The 20,000-nt window shown below is 41.6% G+C and overlaps 1 protein-coding gene across 2 annotated transcripts in view; it reads right to left on the reverse strand.

Moving 5' to 3' along the window:
• Positions 1–2,262: 2,262 nt before the first annotated feature.
• Positions 2,263–20,000, reverse strand: part of LOC133615796 (protein TANC1-like) — a 105,318-nt gene continuing 87,580 nt past the window's right edge. The window contains exons 14-28 of one of the 2 annotated variants that reach the window (XM_061974568.1): positions 19,499–19,602; positions 19,324–19,432; positions 18,781–18,903; positions 17,964–18,200; positions 17,702–17,899; positions 17,161–17,242; positions 15,883–16,016; positions 15,691–15,817; positions 15,460–15,635; positions 11,802–11,934; positions 9,797–9,826; positions 9,638–9,729; positions 6,953–7,093; positions 3,760–3,860; positions 2,263–3,699 (exon numbers count right to left, since the gene is read on the reverse strand). In XM_061974568.1, the coding sequence (XP_061830552.1) occupies positions 2,601–3,699; positions 3,760–3,860; positions 6,953–7,093; positions 9,638–9,729; positions 9,797–9,826; positions 11,802–11,934; positions 15,460–15,635; positions 15,691–15,817; positions 15,883–16,016; positions 17,161–17,242; positions 17,702–17,899; positions 17,964–18,200; positions 18,781–18,903; positions 19,324–19,432; positions 19,499–19,602 (2,886 nt within the window). In that variant the 3' untranslated portion in view covers positions 2,263–2,600. The remainder of the gene's footprint in view (positions 3,700–3,759; positions 3,861–6,952; positions 7,094–9,637; positions 9,730–9,796; positions 9,827–11,801; positions 11,935–15,459; positions 15,636–15,690; positions 15,818–15,882; positions 16,017–17,160; positions 17,243–17,701; positions 17,900–17,963; positions 18,201–18,780; positions 18,904–19,323; positions 19,433–19,498; positions 19,603–20,000) is intronic. The other variant, XM_061974569.1, reaches the window with a different exon arrangement.

Genomic DNA, 20,000 nt, shown 5'->3' on the forward strand with positions numbered 1-20,000 from the left:
AATCATTTCATTGTTTCATTTTTCATCCCTAATTAATTTGATTATTTTATTGATGTATCTGTCAAAATCAGTGGGCGGGTCCTCACACCTGATTGGTTACTCAGGAGTACTGGATGGTAAAAGTGCGTCAATAACTGTAATAAATTCCTTTACTGTAAATAAAATGTAATAATAAATATCTCAAATAAATATAAGTATATCCTCCATGCTGTCGGAGACTTCCAAAGTTCCAAACCAATCACTGGACTCCATTCCTGTTAGCCCCGCCCACTATCTTTGATGGCTGTTTGACAGATCTGATACGTTCATTAAATAAATAAATAAATCGTAAAATAATGAAGTTATAATTAATTTAATGATGAAATAGTTAAACGATGAAATAATGAAAACATCTATTTAATTAGGTGATAATGAATAAATATCTTATTTATTGATTTCATTGTGCACCATGTGACCTCCTGGACTGCGATCCAATGATTAAACACGTGATATTTCTTGTGCTATGACATTCAATATTGAAGCAACCAGAGCAAAGGAGGAGGTTGTAACAGTTTTCTTAGAAGGCTGTAATGTTGACAAAGAAGCACTTACACAGGAATATATTTGTATATAATATCATCTGCAAACCTAGTGTACATGGTACAAATATAAATGTATTTCCTGACAATCGTACCTGCATCTAGTCTAAGGTGTACGCTCTAAATGCTGAGGAACCTCCATTCACCAACGCCTCTATTTCACACCTTTTGAGTGGACCAAAGCAGCAAATGTGTACCGACCATGTCTCCGCCTACAAACGCTTCATTCATCAATTTTGTGTTCGTCTAGCTATTTTGATGACATCACTTCCTGTACACGACCCTGACGTCACATCCTGTTTGCTGGGTCGCCAGTGTTTCTTTTCACCGAGTTTGGTTATTCCGTACGGGTCCGAAAAAGGGCAAAAAAAGCAGCCTGGCAAGAAGGAGGGATTAGCTGTGGACTTAAAAAAAATTTTTTTACGGCAATGGCGCACGCATTCTGTGTCAGAGATCACATGGTGTGATCAGAAACTCTTTAAATGTGTCCCATCTCTCACCATCTCGCTGTAGAGGTTTGGTTGCTAGGTAACCGCTTTGAGCGAGCATTTTAGCTGGTTAGTTGACTTTAAAGTGAAGGGAGGATTTATACAACAGCAAGTCTTCAATTGTGATGAGACTGCACTTTTTGGGAAAAAGATGCCAAAGCGGACATTTGTTACAGCGCAGGAGAAGGCACTACAAGGATCGACTACTCGTCTGTGCTAACGCTAACGCTAGCGCTGACTGTAAGGTCGTCGCAGAGTGTTCAAAAAATGCCACAAATATTCGCCGACACAAGGTACGTTTTAAAAAAAATGTTTTTTAGAGTTAGTTTTGGAAGGCATCAAAGGGACTTCTGTGTATGCACAACGACAGTTGAGCTTTCCATTGTTGTTTGACAGTTTAGCTTGCCATTGTTGTGTTATGTTGATAATTAATAGATTGTTGATCCCTTTGTTTATATATACGTATGATTGGATATATATATATACACACACATATATATATATATATATATATATATATATATATATATATATATATACACACACACACATATATATATATATATATACATATATATATATATATATATATGTATATATATATATATATATATATATGTATGTATATATATGTATATATATATATGTATGTACGTATATATATATGTATATATATACACATATATATATACATACATATATATGTATGTACATACATACATATATATATATATATATATATATATATATATACACATATATATATATATATATATATATACACATACATATATATATATATATATATATATATATATATATATATATACATACATATATATATATATATATATAAATAAATAAATATATATATATATATATACATACATACACACACACACACATATATACACATTAGGGCTGTGAATCTTTGGGCATCACACGATTTGATTCTCGATTTTAAATCAACATTTTTCCAATAACATTGGGTGCCAGTTATATGGTTAACTACATTTTTCCATAAAATAGATAAACAGGTGTGATACATTTCTCTCTCTATATATATTCATACATATGTACACACACACACACACACACACACACACACACACACACACATATATATATATATATATATATATATATATATATATATATGTACGTATATATATATATATATATATATACGTACATATATATACGTACATATACATGTATATATACATATATACAAAAATAAATGTATATATATATGCATATACATATGTTTATATCTACATACATATATGTGTACGTGTACATATATAGTACAAAAAACATTTATTTTTAACTAAAATATGGACTTTTGTGGCGGCTGGAACCAATTATTGATACCTACATTGTTTCTTTATGTGGACTCTGCTTCACTTGTGGGTTTATGAACCCTGTTCAGGCACCAATTGAGTTTGTGAATGGAGGTTCCCCTGAAGAGTGTACTGCCACTTTAAGGTGAGTGTGCTTAGTGAGTGCACTCGTTAGTACTAATCAGTCCGCCTCACACGTTGGACTCGATGAAGGAGCGCTTGGGCTTGATGGGCGCCATGTGCATGGCGGCCTGCTCTCTGCCCTGCCGCAGTCTGCCCTCGGGGAGGCGGAGCTTCGACGACATGGCGGCTCTGGCGTCTCGCTGGTGCGCTCGCTCTCCAAAGTGCTGCTGGTACTCCTCCTTGGACCCCGGGAAGTCCAGGAGCGCCATGTTGAAGGTCTCCACGCCGCGCTGCTGGCTGTGGACGCGCACCGCCTTGTCCGTCACGCCCATAAAGGGGCGGGGCTTCATCTCGGCTTTAGACTTGAAGCTTCCGCTGCTCTTGAGGGGACACGGCGGGTCCGGGACTTGCTGCTTCCCGTTGTCGGAGAGGTTCCCGCTGGAGGCCTGACTGGAGCTAGAACCTCTGGAACCGGACGTTCCCGCGCCGCCGGCCGAGCCCACGGCGAGCGGCGGGCCGTCAAGGGGCGCCGAGTGGGCGGAGAGTCTGTCGGAGCCTCTGGAGAAGCTGGAGGAGCGAGGCTGGTAGACCTGAAAGGGCGGCGAGGAGCTGCCGGGCGACATGGGACGGTACAGCTCGGTGGGACTGAGACCGGAACTTTCCGTGGTGGATCCAGGACCGAGGTCCAGGGTCAGAACGGGCGCAGGCCTGAGGGACATGTGTCGCCCCGGCAGAGGACTGGAGGGTCCGCACAAGGAGAGAGGTCTGCCGCCCGCCCGCCCGCCCCCCGACTGGAGGGAGTGGCAGTGGTGAGGAGTCCTGCTGGTCTGCCTGTGAACCTGCTCCGGCAGATCCATGAAGACGTAATCCTCCTGATCCGCCAAGTCAAAGGCCACGCCTCCAGGAAGAGTCCTGTTTGGACCGTAAGGATTCAGCGGCCAAAAGTCGGAGCCTTTGGGCTCCTGGTGCTGGTCTTCTTGCTCCTCCGGGATGGTCCTCTCCAGACTCCCCTGGGAGAACTGCTCCACCTGGTCCTGGTAGTTGTGTGCCAGCCTCTGGTGGTGTTTGCACTCCTCCTCCACCCGCACCAGCAGCCGGCGGATCTCCCGGTTGGAGGGCGACAGTCTGGCAGCTTCTTGGAGGTCTGCCAGCGCCTCAGCAAAGTGCCTCAGGAGGAAAAGTGCAACGTTGGTTTCTAGATCTGGGTTCTAGGCCGCACTCTCATACCTGCTGCTCCTCTTGGCTCGCGCCCGGGCGTAGTAAGCCTCGTAGGACCGGGGCCTCAAGTCCAGAGCCTTCGTCGCAAACTCCTCAGCGATGCCAAAGTCCTGAATTGTGACAGCAGAAAGTCTGATCAGTATCGCAGCTTCAGAGAGGAACATTTGACTGGAGGATATCGTCTGGTAGCAGAGGTGTTCTGGTCCGATACAGGTCAATATCAAGTATCGGTAATATGTGCCTGCTTGTAAAATGGGTGATATCGTGTGCGATACAAGCAGTGCTGCAGTGTGATATCATGTGCTTATACAAGCAGTCCTGCAGCGTGTTTACTTGTGTGATATCATGTGCGATACAAGCAGTCCTGCAGAGTGTTTACTTGTGTGATATCATGTGCGATACAAGCAGTCCTGCAGAGTGTTTACTTGTGTGTGAGATATCATGTGTCATACAAGCAGTCCTGCAGAGTGTTTACTTGTGTGGGAGATATCATGTGCGATACAAGCAGTCCTGCAGAGTGTTTACTTGTGTGTGATATCATGTGCGATACAAGCAGAGTGTTTATGTGTGTGTGATATCATGTGCGATACAAGCAGAGTGTTTATGTGTGTGTGATATATAATGTGCGTTACAAGCAGTCCTGCAAAGTGTTTACTTGTGTGTGAGATATCATGTGCGAGACCAGCAGTCCTGCAGAGTGTTTACTTGTATGTGAGATATCATGTGTGATACAAGCAGTCCTGCAGATTGTTTACTTGTGTGGGAGATATCATGTGCGATACAAGCAGTCCTGCAGTGTGACATCATGTGCGATACAAGCAGTCCTGTAGTGTGTTTACTTGTGTGAGATATCATGTGCAATACAAGCAGTCCTGCAGAGTGTTTACTTGAGTGTGATATCATGAGCAATACAAGCAGTCCTGCAGAGTGTTTACTTGTGTGTGAGATATCATGTGAGATACAAGCAGTCCTGCAGTGTGTTTACTTGGGTGTGAGATATCATGTGCGATACAAGCAGTCCTGCAGAGTGTTTACTTGTGTGTGATACAAGCAGTCCTGCAGTGTGACATCATGTGTGATACAAGCAGTCCTGCAGTGTGTTTACTTGTGTGAGATATCATGTGCAATACAAGCAGTCCTGCAGAGTGTTTACTTGAGTGTGATATCATGAGCAATACAAGCAGTCCTGCAGAGTGTTTACTTGTGTGTGAGATATCATGTGAGATACAAGCAGTCCTGCAGTGTGTTTACTTGGGTGTGAGATATCATGTGCGATACAAGCAGTCCTGCAGAGTGTTTACTTGTGTGAGATATCATGTGCAATACAAGCAGTCCTGCAGAGTGTTTACTTGAGTGTGATATCATGAGCAATACAAGCAGTCCTGCAGAGTGTTTACTTGTGTGTGAGATATCATGTGAGATACAAGCAGTCCTGCAGTGTGTTTACTTGGGTGTGAGATATCATGTGCGATACAAGCAGTCCTGCAGAGTGTTTACTTGTGTGTGATACAAGCAGTCCTGCAGTGTGACATCATGTGTGATACAAGCAGTCCTGCAGTGTGTTTACTTGTGTGAGATATCATGTGCAATACAAGCAGTCCTGCAGAGTGTTTACTTGTGTGAGATATCATGTGCAATACAAGCAGTCCTGCAGAGTGTTTACTTGAGTGTGATATCATGAGCAATACAAGCAGTCCTGCAGAGTGTTTACTTGTGTGTGAGATATCATGTGAGATACAAGCAGTCCTGCAGTGTGTTTACTTGGGTGTGAGATATCATGTGCGATACAAGCAGTCCTGCAGAGTGTTTACTTGTGTGTGATACAAGCAGTCCTGCAGTGTGACATCATGTGCGATACAAGCAGTCCTGCAGAGTGTTTACTTGTGTGAGATATCATGTGCAATACAAGCAGTCCTGCAGAGTGTTTACTTGTGTGAGATATCATGTGCAATACAAGCAGTCCTACAGAGTGTTTACTTGTGTGGATATCATGTGCGATAAACACAGTCCTGCAGAGTGTTTAATTTTGTGAGATATAATGTGCGATACAAGCAGTCCTGCAGAGTGTTTACTTGTGTATGATATCATGTGCGATACAAGCAGTCCTGTTGTCCAGTTCCAGTTCCTTGGATGAAGAAGAAGTCACCAAGTGGGGCTTGTGTCTAAGATGAAGACAACCAGCTGTACATGAAACAAAGGTGAGGACTTACACTGGAACATGAAATAAAGGTGAGGACTTACACTGGAACATGAAACAAAGGTGAGGACTTACACTGGAACATGAAATAAAGGTGAGGACTTACACTGGAACATGAAATAAAGGTGAGGACTTACACTGGAACATGAAATAAAGGTGAGGACTTACACTGGAACATGAAATAAAGGTGAGGACTTACACTGGAACATGAAATAAAGGTGAGGACTTACACTGGAACATGAAATAAAGGTGAGGACTTACACTGGAACATGAAATAAAGGTGAGGACTTACACTGGAACATGAAACAAAGGTGAGGACTTACACTGGAACATGAAATAAAGGTGAGGACTTACACTGGAACATGAAACAAAGGTGAGGACTTACACTGGAACATGAAACAAAGGTGAGGACTTACACTGGAACATGAAATAAAGGTGAGGACTTACACTGGAACATGAAATAAAGGTGAGGACTTACACTGGAACATGAAATAAAGGTGAGGACTTACACTGGAACATGAAATAAAGGTGAGGACTTACACTGGAACATGAAATAAAGGTGAGGACTTACACTGGAACATGAAATAAAGGTGAGGACTTACACTGGAACATGAAATAAAGGTGAGGACTTACACTGGAACATGAAATAAAGGTGAGGACTTACACTGGAACATGAAATAAAGGTGAGGACTTACACTGGAACATGAAATAAAGGTGAGGACTTACACTGGAACATGAAATAAAGGTGAGGACTTACACTGGAACATGAAATAAAGGTGAGGACTTACACTGGAACATGAAATAAAGGTGAGGACTTACACTGGAACATGAAATAAAGGTGAGGACTTACACTGGAACATGAAATAAAGGTGAGGACTTACACTGGAACATGAAATAAAGGTGAGGACTTACACTGGAACATGAAATAAAGGTGAGGACTTACACTGGAACATGAAATAAAGGTGAGGACTTACACTGGAACATGAAATAAAGGTGAGGACTTACACTGGACTTCCTTCTGCAGCGAGACAGGTTGAGGTAGAGAGACACCCGCAGGTCCTTCAATCCCTTAAGCTCCTCCCCCTCTCGTGGCATCTTCCTCAGAGCGTACTGATAGCGCTGAGCCGCCTCCTTCATGCGTCCCTTCTGGAAGTCACACACACGCACGCACACACACACACACACACACACACACACACACACACACACACACACACACACACACAATGAACAGGGGGTCCAAAGTGTGCCCCCCCCCCCTCATTTTGTAACAGCACATTCTAGAAGAGTATGGCAACAAAACATTAAAAAGTGTAATAAAAGAGCAAACAGGTGAAACGTAACAAGTTCACAAAGCTGCCATGCAGGAGTTTTTGTTTTTTTAACTGTCTTTGCTAAAAAATAATAACTAATAATGGACAGATGCATCTTAAAGTCCATCACGAGATTTAAGAGTTGAAAGTGACACTTTTATATGTGGACCATTTTTGTAGATTTTTTTTAAACGGTCATTTTGTGCAAAAATAATATTCAAAATCAATGTTGTTATGAATTATTGACATATTTAAGGCTCCAATTATTTCACATCAAATATTACACTTTTATATATGTTTTTGGGGAAAATATTGCATATTTAGTGTGTTTGTTTGACAAAAAGGGCTTACATACAACATAAAAACAACAACATAAAAACTTATAGTCGATGTGTAGATCTGAAATTGATTTAGAGATTTAAGCATTGAAAGTTAAAAAAAAGACTTATTTTTAACACTTTTATGAGTTTGACCCTTTTGGATCTCTGAGAATTTTTGTGGGATTAAAAAAAAAAAGGTTATTATTATTGCTAAAAAATAATAATCAAAATCAATGTTATGAATGATTGACTTATTCAAGGCTCCAATTACTTCACATCAAATATTACACTTTGAATATTTTTTTGGGGAAAATATTGCATATTTTGTGTTTGCATAAAAAACACAGTTTTCTTTGACAAAAAGGGCTTACAACAAACAAACAAAAAACATAAAAACATCATAAAAAGTTATAATCCACAAACAGATCCTGAAATTGAAAGTAAAAAAAATAAAAAAATAATTTTTAACACTTAGATCCCTAATAATTTTTGTAAGCTTATAAAACTGTCAATATTGCTTAAAAATAATAATTAATCAAAATCAATGTTATGAATTATTGACATATTTAGGGCTCCAATTACTTCACATCAAATATTACACTTTGAAATATTTTTTGGGGAAAATATTGCATATTTTGAGTTTTTGGCACACAAAAAAACCTGAAGTTGATCTAGAGACTTAAGTTGAAAGTTAAAAACAAAAAAATAAATATTTGTAACACTTTTACAAGTGGGGCCCTTTTACATTTTAGTGGGATTTTATTTTTTTGAGCTGGCATGCTCAAAAAATAATAATGCATCTAAATCAATGTTATGAATTATTGACATATTTAAGGCTCCAATTACTTCACATCAAATATTACACTTTGAAATATTTATGGGCCAAAAATATTGCATATTTATAAACAGGTCTTTTTTTTTTAAAGGGCATAAAACAAAGATTTTAATAAAACTTCTTATTGACAGATAAATGTAAAGTTATTCTAGAGATGTAGGTGTTGAAAAAAAAATAAAAAATTATTTTTAACATTTTTTCCAGGTCCCTGCGACCAAACTTGAGGGGAGCCCTGAAGGTTAAAAAAAAAGTCAATATATTGTGAAAATGAAAAATCTCCAAATGCTGTGATTGGTCAGAGTGGCCCTCAGTTTGTGCTGTGATTGGTCAGAGTGGCCCTCAGTTTGTGCTGTGATTGGTCAGAGTGGCCCTCAGTTTGTGCTGTGATTGGTCAGAGTGGCCCTCAGTTTGTGCTGTGATTGGTCAGAGTGGCCCTCAGTTTGTGCTGTGATTTGTCAGCGTGGCCCTCAGTTTGTGCTGTGATTGGTCAGAGTGGCCCTCAGTTTGTGCTGTGATTGGTCAGAGTGGCCCTCAGTTTGTGCTTTGATTGGTCAGCGTGGCCCTCAGTTTGTGCTGTGATTGGTCAGCGTGGCCCTCAGTTTGTGCTGTGATTGGTCAGAGTGGCCCTCAGTTTGTGCTGTGATTGGTCAGAGTGGCCCTCAGTTTGTGCTGTGATTTGTCAGAGTGGCCCTCAGTTTGTGCTGTGATTGGTCAGAGTGGCCCTCAGTTTGTGCTGTGATTGGTCAGAGTGGCCCTCAGTTTGTGCTGTGATTGGTCAGAGTGGCCCTCAGTTTGTGCTGTGATTGGTCAGAGTGGCCCTCAGTCTGTGCTGTGATTGGTCAGAGTGGCCCTCAGTTTGTGCTGTGATTGGTCAGAGTGGCCCTCAGTTTGTGCTGTGATTGGTCAGAGTGGCCCTCAGTTTGTGCTGTGATTGGTCAGAGTGGCCCTCAGTCTGTGCTGTGATTGGTCAGAGTGGCCCTCAGTTTGTGCTGTGATTTGTCAGAGTGGCCCTCAGTTTGTGCTGTGATTGGTCAGAGTGGCCCTCAGTTTGTGCTGTGATTGGTCAGAGTGGCCCTCAGTTTGTGCTGTGATTGGTCAGCGTGGCCCTCAGTTTGTGCTGTGATTGGTCAGAGTGGCCCTCAGTCTGTGCTGTGATTGGTCAGAGTGGCCCTCAGTTTGTGCTGTGATTGGTCAGAGTGGCCCTCAGTTTGTCCAAGCTGACCTTGTAGAGCAGGTTGCCTTCCTCCATGAGCTTGTGCAGCAGGATGAGGAGCACGTCTGGCTTGGTGGCCGCCATGGCCCAGGTGGCGTGACCTGACAAGAGGACACATCATTCAAGCTTTGTCACACAAGGTCACACAAGGTCATCATCGTCACACACCTGAGCGCTCGTGTGGGGATGTTTTGTATCCTGGTGGGGATGAAGAGCACACAGAGTTAGGGAATTACACTTTTTTTATTATTATCATTCACCATCCTTATGGGAGACACTAGCACCTGTTTTATTTTGTATGCATTCTAACTCGTAAATAAACACTAGCAAGAGTCAGCTATCGGGAGTTGCTCTATTCTGCTTACAAAGCGCTCTAATAAACCTCCATCAAGGTTTTATATACACATTGTAAGTATAAATGTAGTATCTAGTAACATTCATAATAACATGTCATATTTACATATTTTATAAACATGATGTAAGTATAAATGTAGTATCTAGTAACATTCATAATAACATGTCATATTTACATATTTTATAAACATGATGTAAGTATATATGTAGTATCTAGTAACATTCATAATAACATGTCATATTTACATATTTTATAAACATGCTGTAAGTATATATGTAGTATCTAGTAACATTCATAATAACATGTCATATTTACATATTTTATAAACATGCTGTAAGTATATATGTAGTATCTAGTAACATTCATAATAACATGTCATATTTACATATTTTATAAACATGCTGTAAGTATATATGTAGTATCTAGCAACATTCATAACATGTCATATTTACATATTCTATATGCATGCTGTAAGTATATATGTAGTATCTAGTAACATTCATAATAACATGTCATATTTACATATTTTATATACATGATGTAAGTATATATGTAGTATCTAATAACATTCATAATAACATGTCATATTTACATATTTTATATACATGATGTAAGTATATATGTAGTATCTAATAACATTCATAACAACATGTCATATTTACATATTTTGATCATTATAATTCACAGACGCATCACAACGTACCAAAATACGAATATTGGTGCTGTTGTCATACATAAAGATTGTGAAGGAGACAAAATGACACAAAAAGTGCAGTATAAAGTTGATATGAAGTATAACATTTAGTGTTGTGCAGCCATAAGCTGATATGAAGTATAAAGATTGGTGTTGTGCAGCAATAAGCTGATATAAAGTTTGGTCTTTGTGCGGCCATAAGCTGATATGAAGTATAAAGTTTGGTGTTTGTGCGGCCATAACCTGATATGAAGTATAAAGTTTGGTGTTTGTGCAGCCATACGCTGATATGAAGTATAAAGTTCGGTGTTGTGAAGCCATACGCTAATATGAAGCATAAAGTTTGGTGTTGTGAAGCCATAAGCTGATATGAAGTATAAAGTTTGGTGTTATGCAGCAAGAATATGATAAGAAGTATAAAGTTTGGTGTTGTGCGACAAGAAGCTGTTATAAAGTATACAGTTTTGTGTTGTGCGGCAAGAAGCAGATATGAAGTATAAAGTTTGGTGTTCTATGGCCATAAATTGATATGAAGTATAAAGTTTGGTGGTGTGCGGCCATAGGTGGATATGAAGTATAAAGTTTGGTGTTCTGTGGCCATAAGCTGATATGAAGTATAAAGTTTGGTGTTGTGTGGCCGTAAGCTAATATGAAGTATAACGTTTGGTGTTGTGCAGCAATAAGCTGATATGAAGTATAAAGTTTGGTGTTGTGCGACAAGAAGCTGATATAAAGTATACAGTTTTGTGTTGTGCGGCAAGAAGCTGATATGAAGTATAAAGTTTGGTGTTGTGCAGCCATAAGCTAATATGAAGTATAAAGTTTGGTGTTCTATGGCCATAAGCTGATATTAAGTATAAAGTTTGGTGTTGTGCGGCCATAAGTGGATATGAAGTATAAAGTTTGGTGTTGTGCGACAAGAATCTGATATGAAGTATAAAGTTTGGTGTTGTGCGACCATAAGCTGATATGGAGTATAAAGTTTGGTGTTGTGCGGCCATAAGCTGATATGAAGAATAAAGTTTGGTGTTGTGCGGCCATAAGCTGATATGAAGTATAAAGTTTGGTGTTGTGTGGCCATAAGCTGATATGAAGTATAAAGTTTGGTGTTGTGCAGCATGTACCCATCTTAGATCCTTTCTTCAGCAGAGAGACCACCAGGGCAGGATTCTGGCAGCCAGGTGAGAGTTCTGCTGCTCTGCTGCCATTCTTCTCACTTCTCTCCAACACACCTCCATGTTCTAGCAGGAAGTGCACCTGGAGAACATGAAGAACATCTTCTCACTCAGCAGAACATGAAGAACATCTTCTCACTCAGCAGAACATGAAGAACATCTTCTCACTCAGCAGAACATGAAGAACATCTTCTCACTCAGCAGAACATGAAGAACATCTTCTCACTCAGCAGAACATGAAGAACATCTTCTCACTCAGCAGAACATGAAGAACATCTTCTCACTCAGCAGAACATGAAGAACATCTTCTCACTCAGCAGAACATGAAGAACATCTTCTCACTCAGCAGAACATGAAGAACATCTTCTCACTCAGCAGAACATGAAGAACATCTTCTCAATCAGCAGAACATGAAGAACATCTTCTGACTCAGCAGAACATGAAGAACATCTTCTCACTCAGCAGAACATGAAGAACATCTTCTCACTCAGCAGAACATGAAGAACATCTTCTGACTCAGCAGAACATGAAGAACATCTTCTCACTCAGCAGAACATGAAGAACATCTTCTCACTCAGCAGAACATGAAGAACATCTTCTCACTCAGCAGAACATGAAGAACATCTTCTCACTCAGCAGAACATGAAGAACATCTTCTCACTCAGCAGAACATGAAGAACATCTTCTGACTCAGCAGAACATGAACAACATCTTCTGACTCAGCAGAACATGAAGAACATCTTCTCACTCAGCAGAACATGAAGAACATCTTCTGACTCAGCAGAACATGAAGAACATCTTCTCACTCAGCAGAACATGAAGAACATCTTCTCACTCAGCAGAACATGAAGAACATCTTCTCACTCAGCAGAACATGAAGAACATCTTCTGACTCAGCAGAACATGAAGAACATCTTCTCACTCAGCAGAACATGAAGAACATCTTCTCACTCAGCAGAACATGAAGAACATCTTCTCACTCAGCAGAACATGAAGAACATCTTCTCACTCAGCAGAACATGAAGAACATCTTCTCACTCAGCAGAACATGAAGAACATCTTCTGACTCAGCAGAACATGAACAACATCTTCTGACTCAGCAGAACATGAAGAACATCTTCTCACTCAGCAGAACATGAAGAACATCTTCTCAATCAGCAGAACATGAAGAACATCTTCTCAATCAGCAGAACACGAAGAACATCTTCTGACTCAGCAGAACATGAAGAACATCTTGTCACTCAGCAGAACATGAAGAACATCTTCTCACTCAGCAGAACATGAAGAACATCTTCTGACTCAGCAGAACATGAACAACATCTTCTGACTCAGCAGAACATGAAGAACATCTTCTCACTCAGCAGAACATGAAGAACATCTTCTGACTCAGCAGAACATGAAGAACATCTTCTCACTCAGCAGAACATGAAGAACATCTTCTCACTCAGCAGAACATGAAGAACATCTTCTCACTCAGCAGAACATGAAGAACATCTTCTGACTCAGCAGAACATGAAGAACATCTTCTCACTCAGCAGAACATGAAGAACATCTTCTCACTCAGCAGAACATGAAGAACATCTTCTCACTCAGCAGAACATGAAGAACATCTTCTCACTCAGCAGAACATGAAGAACATCTTCTCACTCAGCAGAACATGAAGAACATCTTCTGACTCAGCAGAACATGAACAACATCTTCTGACTCAGCAGAACATGAAGAACATCTTCTCACTCAGCAGAACATGAAGAACATCTTCTCAATCAGCAGAACACGAAGAACATCTTCTGACTCAGCAGAACATGAAGAACATCTTCTCACTCAGCAGAACATGAAGAACATCTTCTGACTCAGCAGAACATGAAGAACATCTTGTCACTCAGCAGAACATGAAGAACATCTTCTCACTCAGCAGAACATGAAGAACATCTTCTCACTCAGCAGAACATGAAGAACATCTTCTCACTCAGCAGAACATGAACAACATCTTCTGACTCAGCAGAACATGAACAACATCTTCTGACTCAGCAGAACATGAAGAACATCTTCTCACTCAGTAGAACATGAAGAACATCTTCTCACTCAGCAGAACATGAAGAACATCTTCTCACTCAGCAGAACATGAAGAACATCTTCTCACTCAGCAGAACATGAACAACATCTTCTGACTCAGCAGAACATGAAGAACATCTTCTCACTCAGCAGAACATGAAGAACATCTTCTCAATCAGCAGAACATGAAGAACATCTTCTCAATCAGCAGAACACGAAGAACATCTTCTCACTCAGCAGAACATGAAGAACATCTTCTCAATCAGCAGAACATGAAGAACATCTTGTCACTCAGCAGAACATGAAGAACATCTTCTGACTCAGCAGAACATGAAGAACATCTTCTCACTCAGCAGAACATGAAGAACATCTTCTGACTCAGCAGAACATGAAGAACATCTTGTCACTCAGCAGAACATGAAGAACATCTTCTCACTCAGCAGAACATGAAGAACATCTTCTCACTCAGCAGAACATGAAGAACATCTTCTCACTCAGCAGAACATGAAGAACATCTTCTCACTCAGCAGAACATGAAGAACATCTTCTCACTCAGCAGAACATGAAGAACATCTTCTCACTCAGCAGAACATGAAGAACATCTTCTCACTCAGCAGAACATGAAGAACATCTTCTCACTCAGCAGAACATGAAGAACATCTTCTGACTCAGCAGAACATGAAGAACATCTTCTCACTCAGTAGAACATGAAGAACATCTTCTCACTCAGCAGAACATGAAGAACATCTTCTCACTCAGCAGAACATGAAGAACATCTTCTCACTCAGCAGAACATGAAGAACATCTTCTCACTCAGCAGAACATGAAGAACATCTTCTCACTCAGCAGAACATGAAGAACATCTTCTCACTCAGCAGAACATGAAGAACATCTTCTCACTCAGCAGAACATGAAGAACATCTTCTCACTCAGCAGAACATGAAGAACATCTTCTCACTCAGCAGAACATGAAGAACATCTTCTCACTCAGCAGAACATGAAGAACATCTTCTCACTCAGCAGAACATGAAGAACATCTTCTGACTCAGCAGAACATGAAGAACATCTTCTCACTCAGTAGAACATGAAGAACATCTTCTCACTCAGCAGAACATGAAGAACATCTTCTCACTCAGCAGAACATGAAGAACATCTTCTCACTCAGCAGAACATGAACAACATCTTCTGACTCAGCAGAACATGAAGAACATCTTCTCACTCAGCAGAACATGAAGAACATCTTCTCACTCAGCAGAACATGAAGAACATCTTCTCACTCAGCAGAACATGAAGAACATCTTCTCACTCAGCAGAACATGAAGAACATCTTCTCACTCAGCAGAACATGAAGAACATCTTCGGAAATCATTTTTGGTGACTTAACCCCCAATTCCAAGCCTTGATGCTGAGTGCCAAGCATGACTCCCATTTTTATAGTCTTTGGTATGACTCAAGCACTGATGGTGCCTTCGAGCAGTATTTACTTATATGACCCGATGCAAACAACCTTCCCTAGTCATAGTGGCAACAAAAAGCAGTAGGATTGTGGACTCACGGCGTCGGCGTCCGCATTGAGCGCGGCGAGGTCTAGAGGAGTGCGTCCCTGCCTGTCAGCTCGGTTGACGTCCGCCCCGGCGTCCACCAGAGGCTGCAGGACGCCTCTCTGGGTCTTCATGCAGGCCCAGCTCAGTGCACTCAGACCCTCCTGGTCCACGGCACACACCGAGGCACCTGGCGGGGACAGCCCGGGTGAAGAAGTGGACGTGCGAGGACAGGTGACACTCACCTTTGGACAGCAGCAGCTCCACCGTGTCCACGTGTCCCTCGCAGGACGCCAGCATGAGCGCCGTGCGGCCCTGCTTCTCACAGGCGTGCTCCACCTGGGCGTGGCGCTCCAGCAGCACGTCTACCACCTGGCGGGGGAGGGGGAGGGAAGTCAACGCAGGGACAAAAGGTCAAGCGTGGAAGGAGTGGTCACCTGCGTGTGGCCGTGTTTGGCCGCGCTGAGGAGGGGGACCATCCCCCGGCGGTTTGGCACCTCAAGCCCCGCCCCTCGGCCCAGGAGGAGCGCACACACCTCCGCCCGGCCCCGCCCCGCTGCTGCACTCAGCACTGTTAGAGAGGAGAGCACACACGCTAACTTGTGTACACCTGAGAATCATACCTTTTCATACCTATCACCATTCTAGAAGTTTCCTAATGTCTCTTATATTAGCATGCTAGCTTTTTTGGCTAATTTTGTATGTTTACACCTGAGAATAGTTCATTTGAATACTTGCTGCCATCTTAGAACTATGCTAACTTGTCCTATGTCACCATGCTAACATTTTATGCTAGCTTTTTTGGCTAATTTTGTATGTTTACACCTGAGAATAGTGCATTTTAATACTTGCCGCCATCTTAGAAGTATGCTAGCTTGTCCTATGTCATCATGCTAACTTTTTAGGCTAATTTGGTACGTTTAAACATTAAAATCGTGGATGTTTATACTTGGCACCATCTTGGAAGTGTGGTAGCATCTTTTATATTAGCATGCTAACATTTTATAATAGCTTTTTTGGCTAATTTTGTATGTTTACACCTGAGAATAGTGCATTTGAATACTTGGCGCCATCTTAGAAGTATGCTAACTTGTCGTATGTCATCATGCTAATATTAGCATGCTAACTTTTTATGCTAGCTTTTTTGGCTAATTGTGTATGTTTAAACATTAAAATCGTGGATGTTTATACTTGCTGCCATCTTGGAACTTTGCTAGCATCTTTTATATCAGCATGCTAACATTTATGTTAGCTGTTCAGCTAATTTTGTATGTTTACACCTGAGAATAGTTCATTTTAATACTTGCCGCCATCTTAGAAGTATGCTAACTTGTCCTATGTCATCATGCTAATGTTAGTATGCTAACTTTTATGCTAGCTTTTTTTAATACTTGGCACTATCTTACAAGTGCACTGACTCATCGACTTGGTATGTGTGCTAACATGCTAATGTTAGCATGCTAGCAAGCTAACTTGAGCATGCTAACTTTTTCATCTAATTTTACACTTTTTTCTCCATTACAGCCGTGTTACTTGAAATGTGAGACATGCTAACTGTTAGCATGCCATCGTTAGCACACATGGTGAGTGTAGCTCATTTTGTACAGTTACACCTAAAAACACTCGACGCCATGTTAAAAGTAGGGCACCACATAGTCTTCACACCTGAGGAAAGGAAAGAGGAAAGTAAATAAAAGATGAATAATGAAAGGCACCTGTTTCTCCCCAGAGAGAGTCGTGAGCGTCCATCTGCACGGCCAGCTGCTGCTCCTCCAAGTCCAGCAAGCTCTTCACCACCTGCAGGAAGAAGCTATTTTTTATGGATAGAATGTTTGAAACATCAAGTTTCACAATAAAAGCCCGATGTACCTGCAGGAAGAAGCTATTTATTATGGATAGGATGTTTGAAACATCAAGTTTCACAATAAAAGCCCGATGTACCTGCAGGAAGAAGCTATTTATTATGGATAGGATGTTTAAAACATCAAGTTTCACAATAAAAGCCCGGTGTACCTGCAGGAAGAAGCTATTTATTAAAACATCAAGTTTCACAATAAAAGCCCGATGTACCTGCAGGAAGAAGCTATTTATTATGGATAGGATGTTTGAAACATCAAGTTTCACAATAAAAGCCCGATGTACCTGCAGGAAGAAGCTATTTATTATGAATAGGATGTTTAAAACATCAAGTTTCACAATAAAAGCGCGGTGTACCTGCAGTAAGAAGCTATTTATTAAAAGATGAAGTTTGAGTACCTGCAAGTGTCCCACACTGGCAGCAGCAGTGACCGCCTGCTGCACCGCCTGCTTCTTCTCCACCATGGTGTCCTGCTGGGGGTCCGTGGGCTCCTGGGGGCCCCAGTGGAGGCCCAGCAGGGTGTGGATGATGTCGGCGTGGCCCCTCAGTGCAGCGTGGACCAGCGCACACTGGCCGCTCTTGTCAGCCACGCCCACCTGCACACACACCTGGGACTAGATCTTCCCAAAGTAGACTCTGTAGTCCTCCCTCCTGACCCACCTTGGCCCCCTTCCGGCACAGCAGCTCGATGATGTCATCGTGTCCCGCCGCCGCCGCCAAGCACAGAGGCGTCACGCCGTTGTCGCCGGCCCCGTCCACTGCGGCCGCCATCTCCAACAACAGAGCCACCATCTCCGCGTGGCCCAGGTGGGCGTGGACGGCCAGGATGGGGGCGTGTCCTACCACCTCCGTGCACCAGTCCACGTTAGCGCCGCCCAGCATCAACAGACGACTCACCTGCAGAGCGATACGGGTCTGTCAGGGCCGATACTGACACTGATTATTAGTAGTCAGATACGTGTGTGATGTAGGTCACCTTGATGTTGGGGGTGTACAGGTGCCATGACTGATATCAGTAGTCAGATACATGTGTGATGTTGGGGGTGTACAGGTGCCATGACTGATATCAGTAGTCAGATACGTGTGCGATGTAGGTCACCTTGATGTTGGGGGTGTACAGGTGCCATGACTGATATCAGTAGTCAGATACGTGTGCGATGTAGGTCACCTTGATGTTGGGGGTGTACAGGTGCCATGACTGATATCAGTCGTCAGATACATGTGTGATGTTGGGGGTGTACAGGTGCCATGACTGATATCAGTAGTCAGATACATGTGTGATGTTGGGGGTGTACAGGTGCCATGGCTGATATCAGTAGTCAGATACATGTGTGATGTAGGTCACCTTGATGTTGGGCATGTACAGGTGCCATGACTGATATCAGTAGTCAGATACGTGTGTGATGTAGGTCACCTTGATATTGGGGGTGTAGAGGTGCCATGACTGATATGAGTAGTCAGATACGATGTAGATCACCTTGATATTGGGGGTGTAGAGGTTCCTGAGGGAGGCCAGTGCAGCAGACAGACTGTCAGTGCTGCAGTTCACCCACATGGCCTGCAGGAGGCTGGAGGACACGCCCGTCTTCTTGCTCAGGCCCTGGAAGACACCACGGAACAAAAGGAATATTTAAATATTACATATTCATGTGAGTACACTATATATAGTACATGTATATGAATGTGTATTTTCATGTGAGTACACTATATATAGTACATGTATATATTTTCATGTGTGTACACTATATATAGTACAAGTATATGAATGTGTATATAAGTGTTATTATAATGGGACAATGTCTAGTATTCACATGTATATGAATGTGTATATAAGTGTTATTATAATGGGACAATGTCTAGTATTCACATGTATATGAGTGTGTATATAAGTGTTATTATAATGGGACAATGTCTAGTATTCACAAGTATATGAATGTGTATATAAGTGTTATTATAATGGGACAATGTCTAGTATTCACAAGTATATGAAAGTGTATATAAGTGTGTTATTAAAGTGTACCTTGAAGATGTGAGCCTTGAGGATGTGATGTCCTAGTTCCATGGTCTGCTGACGGTTCAACTTGCCCTCCTGCCTGGAGAACATGAAGGCCAGGAGGGCGTGGCCGCTCCTGCACACACAAACAATGACGTATCCCTCCTTTAAAGCCGCTGGCTGCATTTACTTGTTGCATCACCTGGCGTCGCAGAGGAAGTCGCTGCTCTCTCCATCAGCTCGCCACACCAACCACTCTCTGAAGGACGGGTGACACAGCATGCGTGTGCCGTCTCTGCGCCTCACCTGCCAACACCACGCTACTTCACTTGCAACTTACCTTTCAACTAAAGTGTCAACTTAAGTGTCAACTTAACTTTAAAATGTAGGTGTCAAGTTAAGTGTCAACTTAACTTTCCACTTAATTGTCAACTTAAATTTAAATGAAAGTGTCCAGTTAAACGTTGACTTAACTTTCAAGTTAAGTGTCTACTAAACTTTACATTTAAGAGTCAACTTAAGTGTCAACTTAAGCGGTAAACTTAAATTTAAACATAATTATCAACTTAAGTTTCAACTTCAACTTAATTGACAACTTAAGTGTCAACTTCAACTTAAACTTAATTGCTTAATGTCAAGTTAAGTGTCAACTTAGATTTAAACTTAGTTGTCAACGTAAGTGTCAAGTAAAGTTTCAACTTAAG

This window comes from Nerophis lumbriciformis, linkage group LG15 (assembly GCF_033978685.3).
Source record: "Nerophis lumbriciformis linkage group LG15, RoL_Nlum_v2.1, whole genome shotgun sequence".
In the NCBI taxonomy this organism is placed as follows: Eukaryota; Metazoa; Chordata; class Actinopteri; order Syngnathiformes; family Syngnathidae; genus Nerophis; species Nerophis lumbriciformis.